General features: G+C 45.2%; 1 protein-coding gene across 5 annotated transcripts in view; it reads left to right on the top strand.

Annotated features, from left to right (window-relative positions):
• Positions 1-270: 270 nt before the first annotated feature.
• Positions 271-19,909, top strand: part of CSNK1A1 (casein kinase 1 alpha 1) — a 32,676-nt gene continuing 13,037 nt past the window's right edge. For 3 of the 5 annotated variants that reach the window (XM_038149994.1, XM_038149992.1, XM_038149993.1), the window contains exons 1-6: positions 271-777; positions 1,596-1,702; positions 12,114-12,240; positions 14,041-14,139; positions 16,531-16,614; positions 19,749-19,888. In XM_038149994.1, the coding sequence (XP_038005922.1) occupies positions 655-777; positions 1,596-1,702; positions 12,114-12,240; positions 14,041-14,139; positions 16,531-16,614; positions 19,749-19,888 (680 nt within the window). In that variant the 5' untranslated portion in view covers positions 271-654. The remainder of the gene's footprint in view (positions 778-1,595; positions 1,703-12,113; positions 12,241-14,040; positions 14,140-16,530; positions 16,615-19,748; positions 19,889-19,909) is intronic. The other 2 variants (XM_038149996.1, XM_038149995.1) reach the window with 1 other exon arrangement.

The raw sequence follows: 19,909 nt of genomic DNA, 5'->3' as shown, positions 1-19,909 counted from the left end.
GGGAGCGCGGACACCGCAAAGAAACCCCCAAACACCCCCCGCCCGCCGCGGCCGCCTGCCCCTTTAAGAGCGAGTGAGGGCACGTCCTCTTTCCCCGCCCTCTTCCGCCCGGACCGGCGGAGTGACGCTGTACGCACGCGCGCACCCGCAGAGCACCCAATCACCGCCCAGCGCTGGTGGGCGGGGCGCCAAGCGAGGGCGGTGATTGGCGCTGCGTCGCGATGGGGCGTGGTCACGGCGGCAGCGCCCCGCCCCGCTCCCAGCGCGCCCCGCGCGGTGAAGAAGCGGCGGCCGCGCGCCGGGGGCATTTTGTGTCGGCGGCGGCGGATCAGGCACAAGATGGCGGCGGCGGCCGAGTGAGCGGCCGGCGGCCGCCGCGACCCCGCGAGTCCCCCCCCTCTCCCCTCCCTGCTCTCACAAGCACCTCGGGGGCCGCTTCTCCTGTTTCTGGAGCGCGCCGAGAGCCGGGCAGCGGCGCAGAGCCGCGCAGGGGGGGGGCGCCCGCCCGAGGGCCCCGGCTGGAGCTGAGCGCGGGGACCGTCCTTGGCTGCGCCGCTCTCCCCCCTCCAGTCCCTTTCCCCTCCTCGGGGGCGGCCGTAGAGGCCTCGTTGTCCCGCCGAGCCGGCCGGGAGGGCCCGAGAGCCGCCCCTCGCCATGGCGAGCAGCAGCGGCTCCAAGGCCGAGTTCATTGTCGGAGGCAAATACAAGCTGGTGCGGAAGATCGGGTCGGGCTCCTTCGGGGACATCTATCTGGCGATCAACATCACCAACGGGGAGGTAAGGGCCGCTCGCACTCCCCCCTCAGCTCCCCGGGGGGAGCCGGGCACCAGCCATCGCCGCTCCGAGCCCCACCTGCCCCCGGCGGTGCCCTCCGTGTCCCCGGGGTGGGCTTTTCCTTCCCCCGAGGGTTTTCCTTTTCCCCCCCTTTCCTCTCTACGAGAGGCTTCCTTCTCCCCCTTTCCCCCGAGGGTCTTCATCCCCCCCTCCCCACCCAGGGTCTTCCTCGGTGCCCCTTCCACAGCGGAGCCCTGCGCTCGTGGGCTCCCTCACCCAGCACTCGGGAGAGGAGAAAAGAGGCGAAAACCATTGTGGGAAAAGATATTTAAACAAATTTGTGCTTTGTGAGCGGCCAAAGTCGTCGTCCCTCGCCCGCCATTCATCTCCTCCTCTGCCGGGGAACACTTTGTATCTCGTTTCATCGACGCTAATAGAAACAAAGAAGATCCCCCTGTTTTTCCAGCTTTTCCTTTGGGTTTTTTTTTTTTTTTTTTTTCTTTTTTTTCCTCCCCCTCACGGCTCTGAGCTGTAAAGAAGAAACACCCACGTATGTTCTTCCTCACTTAAGTGGCTCTGAAGACTCCACATCTCTAGCTGAAATGCGCGACCCGGGATGGATGTTTATGTACAAATCACCGCGGCGTGGATTTCATCGGAACACGCCGAAAAATGCAGCACGTCGAGCTGGGAAATAAATAAATAAATAATTACCCGAAAGCGTTGGCATCGGGGGTGTGTGGGGGATGTGGAAGCGCTTTCAGTGCCCCTTAAAGCTCTCTGGACGCTCTGCCCTGACTCCTTGTTCCCTCTCACTGCAGGAAGTTGCTGTGAAGTTGGAGTCTCAGAAGGCTCGGCACCCCCAGCTGCTCTATGAAAGCAAACTCTACAAGATCCTGCAGGGAGGAGTTGGCATCCCACATATACGGTAGGACTCGGCCGTGTGTGCCACTGGCGTTTCTGTGCGCTTGGCATGACTGTTTTTGTCATGTTTATTACTGTGTATTGGCAGTTGTTTTATACTTTGTTGTGTGAGGCAGGGCGCTGCCGTTGAAGGAGATTTCCCCACGCGGGATTGGGGGTGCTGAAGGGGGAAATGCTCCATTCCAAGCTCTCCAGCTCGCAGGGTTCCTCAGGCAGGCCTGCTGTCTGTATAGAGAGCCAGACCCCAGCGAGAAATCCTTGTGGCCATTAGAACAAAGTGCGAGGAGGCTGTTTCTCCGAGAGGCAGAGAGTTGGGAGCCGGCCCTGGAAATGGCTGCTTTCTTTTGTTGCCTCTCTCTCTCTTTTTTTTTTTTTTTTTTTTTTTTTTCAACATGTCTTCCTGCTCCGCTCAGAAAATGGCGGCTGGACGTGATTAACCCTCCCCCTTCTCCTGGTGGGACAAGGGACGTGCTCGGGCTTGTGCCTTTTTCCTTTCATAGTTATGAGCCGCCAGCCTTGAGACTGCGGAGAAGCTGGAGCAGGAATGAAATGGCAGCGGCTCCTTTCTGCTGCCCGCAACAGATGCGTCACCAGCCTTTCCGTACGGGATTAATCCCTCCCAGTCCCTCATTATGCGGCTCCTCGCTTCGTATTCCAGCTGAAACTTTCGGCTGGGTTGCAGAATTCCCCGAGCTGGCAGAAAATCGCTAGTGCAGGAGCCCTGGAGGGGTTGTTCCCCCTGGGATTATCGAGGTGTTACCCTGGGGTAGTGCCCACCGCTGGAATCTGGCTATCAAAGAGTTACATGAAACTTCACTTTCTTCCAGGGAGACTTTTTACAAGTTGTTCCTTTTCTTGGAACTTTGTTAATAATTGTTTTTAAAGTTAGTATTTTTTTTTTCCTGGACACGATGACCTAAAGGATTTTTGTTCCTTGAGCTCCACAAACTATTTCAGTTTAGGTTCTGTGTCAAACTGTAGATTCCATTTAATTTAACCCTTCCTGACTTTGTACAGGATGAACAGTGACATTTAGGGTCTGTTTTAAAGTCCTCACGATGACATAGCCCAGATTCTGTATTAATTTGGACAAAGCCTAGTACAAATCTGCATTTCTGAGGTTAATAGCTCCCTCCTCCTTCCCCCCAAACACGACTGGCTCTGATCCTGAATGTGAGCTGGAGGAGACAGTGTTGGCCTGGCCATCTGTCCCCATTCACTCCAGCCTTTTGCAGGGACACAATCCACATACCTGAATTAAATACTTGCAGCTTCAACAGAGTTGCTGGTGTGAAAACAGATGCAGTCTCTTTGAGAATACAGTTTCCTTCTTTTCTCAGATGTGGCAGCCTTTATTTCACAACTGAAAGAATAGGAATTGCATTTTGGAAAGCTTTCATGGGATAGTTGCATGCTAAAACAGGGATAACTGGGAAAACAGCCAGAGCAAGGAGATATCAGGTGTTTCATCACAGAACTGGAAAAGCAGGCATTCTTGAACTACTTTTTTGAAAAGTAAATGAGTGAGTGGTGCTATAATGAGGCCAAGTTGCAAATTTTTTTGCCTTTTCCACTGAGATACTGTTTCATTTCTTGTACTTGGTTAAAATGTCCTGGGAAATACTGATACCTTACATGCTGAGGAACTTGCCTCTGGCTTCACTGCAGCTTTCCTCTGTGTTTGGTATTCTTGTGCCCCCTAAAAATAATACAAGGTCCAAAAAAACTGAGAAGGGATAAATGAGGAAACACTCAGCAAACTGATTCATAGACTCCTTGTGCTGAAGGTGTGTGATTATTGAATAATGTCAGTCAGTCCTTTCAGCTTCTCACAACGTTAATCTTTGCAGTATTTTTCTAGAAAAAGCATCTTTTTGGAAATACTCTTTTTCTTTTCAGGAGCAGCATTAATTGTAAATCTATTTTGATGTGCCAGATGCTCCTTGAGAGGTTTCTCTGGGCTGCTGGTACTGGTTTGGTGATGCTTGAGAAAATCTAAACCAGCATTCTTAGGTTTGTTTCCTTTAAAGAGGAAGCTGAGTGGGGGACCAGCAAGCACAGTTCTTGTGACAAATATGAAAATTTGTGTTTAGTAGCAGTAAAATCCATGGTGCTTTGAATGCAAGTCAATACTTAGGTCACTTTGCATGTGTGGTGGGTAATGCACTGCCACCATTGTGTTATAATAATATGCTGTCACATGGGAATAAGCTGTTCCTGCCTCAGTGTATTCACAAGGGTGAATCAAGCTGAAGGAAAGTCAATACATTTGGTAAAATTTCTGTAATGTGACACCTTTGAACAGCAGCAGCACAAGAATTTGATAGGAAATGAAGGAATCATGCCAGAATTTCCCCGTTGCCATGCTTTATAAAACTCGGTGCACATCTTGGACACATCAACACGGGAATTTGTGTTCCTGGTTTGAGAGTGATGGACTTTTCCTCTGTTTCTCACCTCCTTACTGATGCACTGGCCAAGATCAGCTTCCTGGCAATTGCATGATGTGCCTTTGCCTCACTGAGTGGTCTCTGCTGTGCTTCTGTGACTCAGAGCTGAGATAACAAATGAGGTCTGCATTGCTCATTCGCTGGGGCTCCTGTTTCCAAAGCTGATTCTGCCTTTAGGTGTGACTGCAACGTAAAATTACAAGAACATGTGTCCAGAGTGTCACTGAGGTAATCTGGAACCAAGCAATTCTTTTTACAGCCTTTAAGGTTGATTTGAGGGACTTTCTGGCTCATTGCAAGAAACTAATGAGCAAAATTCTCAGTTTGGGGGTTAAAAGTTGGATATTTCTGTGGGGTCAACAGTGAGCCTTCACCTGTTGTGGAAGTTGAACAAGGACCTTGGTGCTTAATTCCACTTTAGTAGAACTTGTTTGTACAGAAAATAGAAAAAAAAATGAGGTTGGCGTGGATGAATTAAAAATTTTATTCCCTGAATATTCTAAACCATTTTAGATCTTTAAATTTGCTGCTTATTGTTCTCTAAAAGAGCAGCAAAGTTTCTGAAATTGACCCCAAAGTTTCACAAAAACTTCATTAATAAAAAAAAAAATTAAGCTATGTTTTATTTTTGATGTTCAAATTTGGTTTAATTATTACTTTATTTTTTCCCAAAAGGCTCTTGAACCAAGCTCAACATGGTGACAGTCTGCTGTGCCTTTAGGACAGCGTGGCCAGGCCCCAGCATTCTGCTGGGCTCACTCTCATTGTTCTCCCTCATCAGCTGCCCTTTGCTTTTTTCCTCTCTTTTTTCAGTGACAAAGCATTTGGAGCTGTAATCTCGTTAACTGGGCACTGATCCTATTAGCTGGGACGATCCACCTTTATTCCCCAATTCCCGGTGCTGCCTGGGAGGAATGCAGCACGGTGGGATTGATTCTGGGGTGTTTGTCCACAGTGGAAAAGCTTTATTCACAAAAGCAATCATTCCAATTACCTGGGCCAGCAGCTCTTGATTTTTTTTGCCATTTATGGTGTTCATCAGCTATTGGTTGTATCCTTGATGAAGATCAGCTATTTGTAAATTAAAAACAGAAAGTTACTGACTTTGTGTTTTGTGAGTGGTTTGGGGTTTTTTTTTTGCAAAGTTCCCTTGCAAGCTGAATAAGTCAATCTCCACATTTCTGAGTTTTTCAATGCAGCACTTGCAGATATTTTGATGTTGAGAAATTCTCAATTGAGTTGAGTTTTCTGGGAAAAAAAAAATCTACAGTATTTGTGCTTCTGTTGCTGAATAATTATTAACAACAGAATGTGCCCTTATACATCTTCATTAAACACTACCTGTGATGGAAAAATGTGCTCAAGGTTGGTAATCCAAGAGTTATCACAACCGAGTTTGCCTTCAGCACTTGAAATGTTGATTTTTAGCAGTGCTTAAAAAGCTGTAAACACCTCTCAAACACCTGCATTTTTAACTGTTCTCTCAGTAACTTCCTGCAGCATAAAACCCCCAACCAACCACCAAAAAACCCCAATCCACCATGAGGAAAACACTCACTAACCCCACTCCAGGAAAAAAAAGGTTCTATCAATAAGTCTCATTATTAATGAACTTTCTGTTATTAGTTAGTCAGCATATTAAAGGGTAGAACCACCTGCTGGGTAACCAGAAGCCTCTTTTGGTGCCTCTAAATAAAATGGAAGATAATATTTTAAATGAATACCTACGGTTCCTTTATTAAGAAAATAAATATGTGTAAATACAGTTTATTTCCTATTTTCCACCAGTCTTTGTGGATTTTGTCAAAGCATCCAAGAGCGACCAAAGTTAGACTTTTTTTCCCCTTGCTTTACCTCAGTTTTTGGAGTTTGAGGTCAGTGTTACTCCTGATTGAAACAAATGATCAGCAGACATCATACTAGAATATTCTTTTCCTCAGTGATGTTTCTGTCCCCAGTGTGGATTAATTCCCTCTCTCACTGAGCTGCATCTCCTGCCTGCTGCAGGGGACACTCAGCTCCTGCCTTCCTCCCCGTGTTCCTGGAGTTCCTGGAGCAGCTCAGCAGAGCAGGGGCTGCGTGTTTGCAGCATCGCCGGGCAGATGAGGCACCTCCTTGCTGGGGGGTGAGTTGTGCTGGCATCCTTCGTGGATTGCTCTCAGAACTGTACAAAAAGTGATCCAGAATTTTATTTATAGAGTGCAGCCGGTTCCACAGCGTAGGGTGTTCGTGGCTGTTTCTTTATTTAGTGCTTGGGTGGCCTAATTCATGCTCTCCATGGCAACTAACGTTAGGTGACATCTGCTAAATACTGCACTTCAGGATTTCAGGCATGCCATGCTATGGGAAGTTCATTTCTATTACTCCTAGCTGGTTAGCAGTTAAGTGCTTTTCCAGTTTCAGGGGAGATAAAGCAGAAATATAAAATATGTGTCAATTTAGGAATGAATCTCTGATGGATTCCCTTCCTCTGGTGTGTTGCTTCAGTGTCTGTGAGGCTCAGTGCATTTTTACAGGCATAATTCGCTTTCCGGTTTGTCTGCGCTGTCATTATTTGGCAGGAGGTGTCTGTGCTGAGAGCATGGCAGCAGAAGGCTCTGAATCAGTCAGGGGCAGCATCACAACTCTCCAGGCCAGCAGGCAGCTCATGATGGTGTTGCTGGACACAGGGAGTTTCTGTGCCTGAAGATAGTGCTTGTACCCACAGGCAGGCAGCTGCCAGTTCTTTTTCCCTGATTTTTGTTAAAAGCCTTTTCCCTTTTCCCATCCTCCTGTATCTATAAGGAATAACTGCACAGCTCCATAGCTGCCTCGCTGGGCTGCTGGAGTAAATGGTTGCAGAGGTCCCAACCCTCCTGTGTTTCCCGACGTCTCCTTTGTGCCCTTGCTGGGATTTGGGTTTCCTTTGCTGAGCTGGTGGCAGGGCTTGCAGCAGTGATCCCAGTTCAGGCTTCTGTGGGAGCAGCTGCCCTTTTCCTGCTGGGATAACCTGGTGTTTTTCAGGGATATCAGAGCTCTGTAATTACAGGGAGGTCAGTGTTTTCTCATTAGCCCCATCATCTGACTAATGCCCAGTTCAGAGACTTTTGTGTGAGTGACTTAGGGCTGGCAGGGCTGGAACACAGTTCCAGAGTGTTCACCACGTCAGTGCCATTTGGATTTCTGTGGGATGTCTGAATCCTTTGTGTCCGTGAGGCTTTCCAGACTTGCAAATTCCCCTCATGTGTCTGCTGACTTGTCAAACTTGCTAATTAGGTAATCTCAGGTAATTCTTTTAGCAAGTTCTTTCCAGCTTGCTTTTTCACCTTACATTTTTGTTCTGACAGCTTTTTAATCCACCTTAGTTTTTCTAGCAGTCTCCATTTCTGTCACGAGAGCTCTTTCACTTGTTGCTTGAAAACACAAGTGCTGAGAAACTTAATTACATGGGATTATCCAGAGTAATCATAGGGTCACACACCATCATTTATGAAAGTGCAAAAAGTTTATGTAACATCAAAGAAGTCAGAGTCACTCTTTTTGTAACGGGGTATAAACGTTTCTGGAAGTGTAAATATTGAGTTCAGATATTCAGTGTTGGAAGAATTGTCCTTCCCTGCAGTGAGGCACCAGGAGATGTTTCTGTCTGACAAAAGCCCAGCCTCCCGTAGCTCTGGGTGTAATTCCAGGTTGCCAGAGCCCCTGTGGGAATGGTCATTGATGGAGTTGACAGAAGCCCTTAGTGGAGGATGGGTTACCTGGCAAAGCAGGTGTTGACTGAGGAGAGCTTTTATTAAGTTGGAACAAAATGGTCTTGTCATGGTTTGGCTGGTGGTGGGAGCAGTTTTTTGTGACACCCAGCTCATGTTCTGGGTTTTTGTGTAAGCAAAGGGAGGTGCCTTTATTGCCTCCATGTCTTCAGAATTCTGGGATTTGGGGTGTCTTTGCCAGTGGCTTACAGCTGTCATTTACTGATTCAGTAATTTCCTTCATCTTGATCTGAATTTGTTTTTTGAGTTTTGTTTTAATGTGAATCTCCTGAATCCTTTTATTTATTTCTCACACGTTTTGGGTACTTGTGCTGGGTTTGTTACCTGTTGTAATTATTATAATTGCCAGTGTAGTGAATGAAACTGCTGGTTATTGACTGGGATTGTGTGAGTGACACAGTAGTGTGAAACTGGGCTGGAGTTTCTGTGTGATTCTGTTAGCCCTTCCCCCCCTCCTCTGCTAATTTGCCTAGTTCTGTTTGACCCTTTCAAAGGAAGATGTGAAAAAATACTATTAATAACCAAATGAAATGTTTTCTTAGGTAAAACAAATAAAAATGCAAACAAAACAAACCAAGCTATTATAAAAAACACTTCCTCAAACATTTCTTTTGTCCTTGACATTATTTACAAAATACGCAGTGGCTGAAATAGAAATCATTGATTTTTTGAAAGATGCAGCTCTGAAAAGGCAGAAGGATTTTGAGTTTGGGTAGAGCTGACTGCAGTGTTTGCCACCAAGTACTAGATATGCATCAAGACTTCCCTTCCTTGTCTCAAGGTTAGTCAGGAGAGTTTAAAACCCACCCCATGTCAGTTCGAGTAAACATCCCCTTGGCGTGTGACCTGACATCATACCTGCTTTTATTGTGTGTTATTTAGGAACTAAACACTTTCAGACTGCTGTGTGGTGTGACTTGGATGTTCCCACAGAGCTCAGATACTGAAATCCAAGATGTTAGAAGATTTCAGCTCTGTGTTTATGCTGGGGTTACAGACCAGGCTCTCAAACCACATGATTTGGAAACTTGGTGACGTGTCCACTCTTGGTCTTTCACACAGACAAGTCACTGAAGTCAAATTCAGGTCACTGTGCTCAGCCTTTAACCGTGCTCTGATAGAAAGCTTCATAAAAGAGGTTTACTGTATTCTGACTAATTGGACTAGATTGATTCTATAGCTTTAAACAGATGAGGGAAGGGAGAGCGATGAAGCATTTTCCTGCCTGGGCACACCTTGAAGCTCAGGAAGGTTTGTGACATCTGTATCAGATGTTTGTGTGACACTGCCTGTTCAAGGGTACACTCGCCTGTTCCTCGTGATTCTGTCCTGTTAATGTTTTGTGTAAGGGTGTAAAGCACACTAGGAATCAATTAGAGAAAGATCAGGAGAAGTTTTTCTGGTAAATTAGTTTCTCTTGCAATAATACATTGTATGTGACTAAATCAGAATAATTACCCCCCCAAAATGGCTCTCAAGTAGTTCAGTTTCTTGCTGCCACTTTTCACTCCCCTCCAAAGCTCTCCCTTACTTAAGATGTGTTCCTCAGGTTTATTATGAGGGAAAGGAGTTCAAGTGTGCTGACAGAAGTCCATGGATCTCTCACACACGTGGGCACACCTGTGTTCTGAGATGCCAGTGCCCCCTAATAGTTGCCCAGGGCTTTGTATGAATCATTCCCTCATATTAGTAGATAATTCCAATTTTCCCTGCTGGTGCCTATAAGAACTTGTGAAGATCTCTTTTTGGGCCACCAGCTTTTATATATCCTAATATCCGAGTTTTCCTCAGAAAAGCCAAGACTCCTAAAGTTCTTTCATTCAGAGCTGCCAGTAGTAGCAGCTCCCACACCTGGAGTGGACATGATGTTGTTTTACTTCTTAATCCCATTTTCCCTGGAGATCTTCCAAGGGAAATGAAAACTTACTTGGAGTGTGAGCAAAGTAAATAAAACACTCTGATACCTTGGAGGAAGTTCCAGTTGCCAGCAGTGAAATGAATAGGTGTCACAGTCTTCAGTGAGGAATTACGGGCAGGTAAATGTGGAAATGAAATATTAAGAGGTTCTGCCTTATTTCTTTGTCTTGGAGAATTGGGTGTGCTTTCCACCAGCGCAGAGTGGTCAGGAGATGAGAATTCTTGTTCATACATAGAAATAGGGCAAGCAGAGGTTGTGCAATCATCCTGAATTACTGCACTTACTCTGCAGACAGATCCCTGTGGAGGAACAAAAAGGTTTTTAAAATGTACCTTCCAGGGTGGCCTTCCTTTGCATCAGCTTCACCTTGTCTGCGAGCCTGGGACTCAATTTTCTTGCTCCACTGAAGGCTGATCTTTGATCTTTTTCCCTTCGCTGCATCTCTTGGGCACTGAACCATTGCTGTGCTGAACAATTGCACTCAGCATCTCAATTAGAATTCCATCCCTTGAAGAAAATAGCGCTTTATCTAGATCTTGATTTACTCCTTGCAATTCTTCATTTCAGCCCATTACTCACTATTTTTTTTCCTCAACAAACCTAAATTTCATAGGACAGAATACCTAGGCAGGTCATTTGCTCCCATTTTCCTTCCTTTAGGTGACCATAATGTTTCATTTTCACCCGTGACCCCTGCAGTTGTTTACAGAGCTGTTCTGTTGACATTTCATTTGAATGATTGCTTTCAAAATACATATTTTCTGCGTCCCATTTTAGTGCAGAGAATGAATAAAGGTCTTAGAGTGATGTGTAAAACAGGGAGTGTGAGCCACAGCTCATGTATAGCTTTAATCAGCTTTAGAGCAATGCAGGAATGAAGGGCATGGTTTCTCCCAGGATCCAGACAGTGGGAAGGTACAGGTCAGTAGTTCCTGAAACAAATCCAAATATAGAATCTTTTCTCTCTGGCTTTGTAAACATTTTATTTTACTATCCCAGCTAAGCTGAGCTTGGAATCCTGGGAGTACCTAGGAATTTGTTGACTTTCTCAGTGGTAACTGTTTTCCAGACGACCGTGCATTGGTGTGCTGGAGTCATTGCCTAAAGTGGAAATACAGTGTCTGTACAGATATTTAAGCCCCAGCTGCTGCTTTAGCTGAATCTTGAGTTTTGGTTTTTTTTCATCTGCATGCTCTTCTTGTGAGGCACATCCTTGGGGCACCTTGTCTGTGCCACTGTTGGGAAATTCAAGGAAATTCTCCCTGGACTACTGGCTGAAGGTCCTTGGTGTAAGAACTGGGAGCTTAGAAAAGGCAGAACTGCAGCCTTCTGATCAAGCAGGTGTCCTGACAGCTTCTGAAGTGTTCTTCACACACAGCTGTCACCTCGCTGTAGTTATCTGGGGCGTGCACAAGGACTGGAGAGGAGAATATTCCAGCCCTGTTCTCCAGGGGTGGAGATTCACAGCTGGGATGTGTCCAGGGGGTGACTCCAGGCCTGCTCTGGAGCTTAGCTGGGGAGACACTACCCCCAGGTGCAGATGCAATAAAACAGGGCTGTGATGGAAATGTTAAACATGGATTGGAAAGGAAAACATCCATGGAAGGGCTTCTGCTTGTCCTCACAGCATTGCTAGCCTTTATTTTTGTCCAAAATAGATGAATTAGGCACTTAAAGGTTACTATCACAATATAGCTGCAGTTAATATTTTGTTATGTTTCTACTTTTGCTTTTCTTACACCCAGGTGTGGCATTCTTTCTGATATTAAAAGCCTGATAAAGTGCCTTTATTTTGACTTAATTGGAAATAGAACTTGATTGTCATTTTTAAAATTGAGAAATAAATGAAAAAGTATGTGAGTGAACTGCTTTGGCCTGGTGCAGAGAAGTCAGACCTGAAAACAAAGCCTAAGGCATGTCAGGGTGGTTTTGTGAAGTGAAACGCTGCAGAAACAGTGAGAGGAAGTTGTCCTGCAGAGGAGTCTCAGTCCAGGTGTTGTACACACCCCTCAGCATAAGGACACTGCTGCTTTGGCTGCATTTTCATTCTGGTGTTTGGTATTTTGGTTGTTGGAGTAGTGTTTTCTCTTCAGGGAAGATTGCCAAACTTGTGTGTTCTGGTTTGTGCTCAGACTTTTTGTTTCCAGGAAAAATAAGATATTACCAGCATTAATTTCTCATTAGCTTTCAAGCTGGAACATTAGTCAGCAACGTGCCCTTGCGGCTGAGAGCACTGAGGGTACCCTGGGCTGCATCAGGATTCCTGTTAATAATGCTGGATCGTTTCTTTTCTTGCAGGTGGTATGGTCAAGAAAAGGACTACAATGTTCTAGTCATGGATCTCCTGGGGCCCAGCCTGGAAGATCTCTTCAACTTCTGTTCTCGCAGGTTTACCATGAAAACAGTACTCATGCTAGCAGACCAGGTATGTGCACACCTGGGCGGGAGCAGCTTCAGAGCCCGGGGGGTTCCTGCACAGGGCTTCAATAATTGATGCAGTGTTTTATACACTAAGAGAGCACTTGACCTAAATGAGGACAAAGTAATGGTGCTTTCTGTGTGCTCTGCCCTACAAAGTGCACCGAGTGGGAGGGCACTGCAGCTGCCAGATCCTTTGTGCTGCTGCTTTAAGGGCAACCTCATTAAAACATTCAGATCCTTTGGGTGGATTCACTGCCAGTATCACCACGGGGCTGAAACAGTCTCAGGTTGTGGCTGATCTGATTCAATGGGAGCTCTGGTGACAACATGTGAGTCTGTCCCTGTGCTCTCACACCCTCCTGTAGCCTGTAGTGATGCCTCAGGTTTTAGCTTTATATTTTTCAGGTTCTGTGCTGCTTTAGTGTGCACTTCTGAGCTTCGTATGAGGGGATGCTGAGCTCTCTGCACAGAGCAGGGAGACAAAACAGTTCCTTCTCTAGCTGGGCACCAAGGACAAATGATCCAAGGCATCACCAGGACCAGACAGTGAGCTAATAATAAATAATTGCCCTGCTTGTTTGGTCCTCACAGCCAGTTCTTAAAGCTGTTAGTGGAGATGCCACTCTACATCCAACATAATCAAGGCCTCTAAAACTCTCTTAAGTCTTTTTTTTATAGCAGTTGGTGTTTTTCCAACTTGGTCATGAGAATACAGCATTTGAAATGAGCAGCCATATTTATTTCTTGCTGCTTAATAAATGGCTTGATTGTGCTTCCTTCAGCTCCTTGAAAAGCACTGAGGGTTTTTCAAGTAGAATTTTTCAATGGTAGTTGAAATTTCATCTAATATTACGTAATAGATATCAGTACCGAGTTGTCACTTGGCCAGATGCTCGTAGAATCCCAGGCTCTTGGCCAAGGAAGCTCAAGGCATTTGTCTGGAGACAAGGTCAGCTGTCCCTGTTCTCAGCTGCCCTAGGAGGGTGTTGTGCTTGCTTTAGAGAGCCATTTCTGCTCACTTAGCCGGAGCCTGGGTGTGACAGCATCTGCAGGGAGTCCACCAGGGGTTTGTGCACTGTTCCTTGGGATGATAAACACGAATTGGCTGTCAGCTGGGGAACGGGCAGGAGTGGGGATGGCAGTGCTCAGAGGTGGCTTATAGGGCACAGTCCAGCCAGCAGCTGTCAGGGGTGTGATGTAACCACTCAAGGCTGCGAGGGGAGTGTTTGAGGAGCTGCAGAGCCCTGCCACATAACCATGGGCTGTGATCTCACCCACAGGAAATGGGTTGGCCCTGGATGATGACACAGATGTGCCAGAGGTTCTCCATGTCCCCAGATATTCTGGGATCAGGGTAGCCTAGCTATGGCAGGATGGGCCACCAGCAAGTTGTGACTTGCTCCATGAAAACTCTTACCTGAAAAGTGATGTTTGATGAATGAATAACCAGATGGATGAGTAATGGGACAGGGGGAGGGAACGGGTGTTAAAATTGGCTTGTGGTAGCTATAAAAGCTTTGAAATAATGAAAAAAAAGACTTTTTAATAGGATGCTATAGTTAGAAATGTGAACTTCAATATCTGGGAATTATTCAGGTATTTAATCTGCCAGGTTCTCACCAAGATTGTGGAATTTTAACATGAAAAAAGATACTCAGCATTTAAAAAAATTGGTTTTCATTAAGCAAATGCATAAACTGAAGTTGCAGAGGAAGGTACCACTAAAAATTCATGCTTTCATTGAAGGTTTAATGAAATGTCTTGCTCTCTTTGAAATCTTACATGTTGCTGGTTTTTTTTACAGATGATCAGTAGAATTGAATATGTGCACACAAAGAATTTTATACACAGAGACATTAAACCAGATAACTTCCTAATGGGTATTGGGCGTCACTGTAATAAGGTTAGTCCAAAGCTCTTTGTTTCCAGGCTGCAGAGGGAATGCCTGTGTGATTTGATTCCAGCTGCACAACTTTTGTCAAATCCATTGCTAAAGCTGCTGTTTTGGATGCTAAACCACAGTTCTTGGGTGTGAGAACTTGGTTTTCTTGGTGTCCACTTGTAAACGCTGTGGATCTCTGAGCCACCCTGGGAGATGCACTCGATTGCAAGATGATTTCTGGACTTGCCACAAGGTTATAAACTAACCCTAGAGAACACTTGACTGCTTCTCTCGAGATGTCTGTTGTCATAGCATTTTATTCCTCTATGATAAAGTCAAATCTTATCTTTGGCTTTGGGGCTGACCTCCTAGGATGAAAACAATTTGTGCAACGTGGGAGCTCCTGGCCTACCAGTCAGCAGGGCGTTAAACCTTGCAGTGACAGACTGCTAAAGTCTCTTCAACCATCACAATTGTGGATAAGACCGAGAGCCAACACGCAGATGCCTTTATAAATAAAAGAAATGATGCATTTATGTTGATGGAAAACTGTTAAGCTGTAGAATACCTGCTGTGCAACAAAAAATTTTGTCTCAGTTTACTTTGTGGGGGGAAAAAAAAGCTGAGGGTGGGTGGGGGGTGGGCTGAGGTTGTTACACTTTTTGGGCTGGGTAAACATAGTCAGAAGTGCATGTTTCCTGCCTGGAAGGCAACTTTTTCATTTTCTTTTTAGTTTTCTTGAGTGAAATATGCTTAATCCTGCAATTTGTATGTCGAGCTCGGGCAGACAGGCAGCATTGGCAATGCATTAAGCATGCTACTGATTAGAAATTAACTTCAGGACAAACGCACGTGATCAAGCTGTTTATTGGAAGCAAGATTCCCACTTATCTTCTCTAGATGCCATCCCAGGATGTCTCATCTGGTTAGGCACTACCAGTAATCAAAATGTTTACCTTTGTTTGCCTGTATGAATGCCAACTTCAGGGCCGTGAGCGTTAGAAGGGGAAGGCTCGGATGATGTGAGATGACAGCTCTTGTCTGAAGAGGTGCAATGCACTGAGTGTTCAGAGACAACCATTGTTGGAAAAGCTTGTAATTCCAGCTGAAAGGCAGTCTTTATGTAATCCTGTTGCTGTTAAACTTTGTTTGTTCCCAAGTTTCATACTTTCACTCTGTACAGCTCTATTTTTCTCTGCTGTGTTGAGCAGTTTAGGCTCCTTAATTCTCTGGCATGACTCAAAGTAGAACTTGAAAACTTTTATTTTGGTTTTTTCCTAGTTTTAGTTTCTGATTTCCAATTGTTCCTTTTGGGCCATTTTTCTGTACTTTTGCACAGTCATGCTAGGTTGGCATTGCTGCACTCCAGTTCATCTTGGTGTGGATTAATGGCCTAGAAATTGCTGCTCTGCTTACTTTAGAGGAGGAACACATTAGATTTGCATCAGCTGAAATCAAAGACGAAATTGCCTTCAAACCATTTGATTTTTTTCCCTTTAGGGAGCCATGCAGTCATATGGTGGTAAAGCACTGTGGGCATGGGCTTCACTTAATGTTTCAGGGCATCAGGAGTTAGTTCCTGACCCAAGTGCAAATTAATAGTTTTACATGAGCAAAATATGGAATGGGTTCCTTCAGTTTGGAATCGAGAGCTTTGTCTAGGAAACATTTGCCACCATACAATATTTAATGTTTCTTTTTGTAACCAAGGGTAGTTTTGGGGTTTTTAGAGATGACTCTACACAGTTCAAAGAAAATCAGCCACAAAGACTAGAACAGCATGGTAATCTTGTTCCAGTAGCTTCCTGTCAGTTATATTAAAAAAAAAAATTCAATTGATTTTTTTTTCCCCAAATTTTAATTTGGTGATTGGGAGAAATTTTGCTCCCACCTTAAAAGATGAATTTCCAGCTCTGCTAGAAATAAGCCCTGCATGCTTATGAAAGTAAACTTTAAGGTGACTAAATGCCTTCTACCTCTTCCTTACTGAAGATTTACTTTTTCTAAATATCTTATGGGGGAAGGGCAGTTTGTGGAACCAAAGGCTGCTTTTGGAAGCAAAAACTTGAATTTCCTTTTTTAATAGAGCCAAATGTCACCATTGCTATCCCTGGTTAAGGCAGTGCCATGTTGGAGCGGCTCACAGTTGAAATTTACCTTGTCCCATCTGTCAAATTTTCTCCTCAGAAAAAAAAAACAACCAAAACATACTGCTATAAATAATCAAAATATGACTCAAAAAAAGATGGAAAGATACAGTTTTTTTGAAAAGTACAGTGCTTGGTGGAAGAAGGATGGCATTTGGCTACCCTGTTCTTTCTCGAACGCCTCGGTGTTGCCTGTCTGCGCCGGCCAATGTTGCAATGTAAGCAAGACTGTTTGATGCACTGCCACCCTCTATTGTTTGTTCAGTGTTTAGAATCTCCAGTGGGGAAGAGGAAAAGAAGCATGACTGTTAGTACTTCTCAGGACCCATCTTTCTCAGGATTAAACCAGGTCTGAACTGTCTCCTATTCCAACCTCAACCCCAAATTCATGTGCTTTATTTTTTGTTTCGGTTATTTTTTTTTGTTTGGTTTATTTTTTGTTTTTTTATTATTTTTTATTTTGTTTTTCTGGAGAATGTAGACCTTGCAAAAGCACCTCTTATGTTGGCATTATTCAGACATACTTGGCAAACATGTAACATTACTAAGATGTTTCCCTGTGGCGCTTGTTTAAATTGTGGAATTATTTCTGAACTTTGATAGGGCTAAATGTACGTGCTTGATTTCAGGTGCAGGTTTTATTTGTGGTCTTTCCAACTCAAAAGGCAATCTCCTAAAAGTGTGGTGGAGGATAGACATGAAATAGCAGGGCTCCTGCATGCCTTGCTGAAGGTTTCCTGCAGTTCCTATGGATGCACGTGGAGAAGTTCTGTTACCACTTCAGCCATCCTCCTCCCCGTGCAGTTTCCTTTCAAAATCACCCCAAATGTGTAATGAAGACTTAATATTTTCATCCGTTTTGCTTAAAATCTGAAATGACTCCAACGAGCTGTGTCTTGGAGAAGCAGGAGCTTATCTTGTAGCGTCTCATGTCATATTTCTGACTCTTGAAGAGAAGATGAATTGCAGAGAGAGGAAGACATTTGCCAGTTGGTAGCAGGACAGCTGGAAATGCTGAATATGAATCACTGCTCAGAGCTTGGCCATTGGTCCATAGCTTTCCACAGCAGTCTCCATGGATTAAATCCCAGGCAGATTCCTGCTGTACACAAGCTGACAGGCTTCTGTTGTCTGCTTCTGAAACTTTCTTATCAGAGGCACAGACTTTGATCTACTTCTCTAGTTGCTCTTGGCAAAAATCGTGCCCTACTTCTCCAGTTTCCTGCTGATAGTGCAACAAACAGAATGAAGGTGCTGTGAGGTTATCTGGGAGCTGGCGCTGGGACGTTCTGTGCTCATCCAGATTGGCCTGTGTCTCCCAGCTTAATTCTTTCCAGGAGGGACTCACTCCTTTGCCTTCAACCCATCCACAGGGAAATACGGACTGATCCTGAGCTAGGGAACACAGCAAACTTCCCCAGGGAAGCTGCTGCTGTAAAATAATAGCCAGTTACAGCTCTGTGTTGTGGACCAAATCAGAAAATGAGGGATTGCATTCGAGCTCAGGCTTTGCTTCTAGGAAAGGCACAGCAGAGCAATCACGTAGAGCCTTGTACTGTCTGCTTTGGGATTCAATATCAAATATTTCCTGGCATATCAGGTGATTTCCTGGTAGCTAGGGAACATTATCCATGCTCACTGAGAAGCTGCCTGTAGTGGGGGCAGCACAGCCAAGACCCACACCTTGCTGGGCTGTCTGAGCACAGGCAAGACCCACACCTTGCTGGGCTGTCTGAGCACAGGCAAGACCCACACCTTGCTGAGCTGTCTGAGCACAGGCAAGACCCACACCTTGCTGGGCTGTCTGAGCACAGGCAAGACCCACACCTTGCTGGGCTGTCTGAGCACAGGCAAGACCCACACCTTGCTGGGCTGTCTGAGCAGCGGAGTTGATTTCAAAACTTGGGTTTATGACCCTCGCTGCAGGCATTCTGGGCTTTCAGGATGACTTTCAGCTGAACAGCAAATGTAGCACTGCAGTGCCTTGTGTTTGCATGTGAATCATGGCAAGACTTCAACCCCAGGTTTTCTGCTCTGACACCAGTAGTTGAAGAGGAGTTTAGCTTTGCTTTTCCCTGTCTAGGCTGCTGTAGTTGGTAAATCTTCTTGAATCAGAATTGTGAACCATAGCTACTCTGCAATTCAGAAACTTTCAGTATCTTGGATACTTCCTACACAGTTGAACTTCCTAGTTCACAGCATTTCCAGTGTGCCAGTGACCCCCCCATTTCAGCCTTGGCTGTATTTTAGTCTCCAGTTTGCTTTTAAAGCTGTACCTTCAGTTCTGGAGTCAGCTTTAAGGTGATACCGAGTTGTTTTTTACTGAGACTTTATCAAACTTTAAATGTCTTCTTTCCATCACGTTCTGCCCCCACCCAAGTTACTTTAGCAGCACTGAAGAGTCTGTAAGGATTGTAGTCCTTGATCCTGTAGCATTAATCCAGTGTTGGAATCAGGATATTTTAGTCTCTAGTTTGCTTTTAAAGCTGTATCTTCAGTTCTGGAGTCAGCTTTAAGGTGATACCGAGTTGGTTTTTAGTGAGACTTTATCAAACTTCAAATGTCTTCTTTCCATCACGTTCTGCCCCCCCCCCCCCAAGTTACTTTAGCAGCACTGATCAGTCTGTAGGGATTGTAGTCCCTGATCCTGTAGCATTAATCCAGTGTTGGAATTGGGATTTGCAGCTTGGAGTCTGAGTGCTGGAATTTGAAAGGTTCTTTTTGTACTTCTTTCTGCCTCAGCTTTTTTTGCCTCGTCCTGAAATCTTGCCCATGAAAGTACAGCCTGGATGACCCTTTGTAGGTGGGCTGGCTGGCAGCACACTGATTACCACACACTAATTACCACACACTCAGGTTGCTAAATACCAAACCATTGGGCAAGCTTGGTTATTAGAAACCCAGATTGGATCCGTTCCTTGGCTCCGGCTTCCTGGCCGTGTTAAAACCAGCGAGTTTGTCCTGCTGCTGTGGCAGTGTTTGAGAGCCCTAAAATGAGCCGAGAGCAAGCCGTCTCGTTTGCTGGGGAAGGTTTTGGCCTCGTGCTCTGCGGGGTGGCCGCTGTTCTTGGGGACAGGGGGTTGCAGGATGTGCCTTGTGCATTAAGCTGCCCTTAGCTCCGTGTGTGTGCCCTGTGTGCCAGCGGGGTCTGGGATGTGCTTTCACACATCTTCCTCCCTCAGCCGTGCCTCCAGTCACCAGACTGCAGTAGTGATAGAAAATAGCGGTAGAACTAAGCTCCAGAGGCTGAGTAGCACCATCTAATCCATGGCAGGGGATTGAGAAAAGGCTTGAACTAATTCACCTCTGAGTTTTTAACTGACTAGTTAAAGCTGGTTGCGCCTCCGCACTGTTACTTTGCTTCTTTTAACTGTAGGCTGTTACATTGTCTGGGTGTCTTAAAACATAGCTAATGCCTAGTGAAAGAAGTTGGGAATTTGGGGTTTTGGATAGGAATCTAACCTGTTTTCATTTCTCTTGAAGTTATTCCTTATTGACTTTGGTTTGGCCAAAAAGTACCGGGACAACAGGACAAGGCAACACATACCTTACAGAGAAGACAAAAATCTCACTGGCACAGCTCGATATGCCAGCATCAATGCACACCTTGGCATTGAGCAGAGGTGAGTGCAGCCTTCTGCAGG

This window comes from Motacilla alba, chromosome 13 (assembly GCF_015832195.1).
Source record: "Motacilla alba alba isolate MOTALB_02 chromosome 13, Motacilla_alba_V1.0_pri, whole genome shotgun sequence".
Taxonomy (NCBI): Eukaryota; Metazoa; Chordata; class Aves; order Passeriformes; family Motacillidae; genus Motacilla; species Motacilla alba.
Note: the sequence above shows the minus strand (reverse complement) of the source record. Positions and strands in the feature narration are given on the sequence as shown.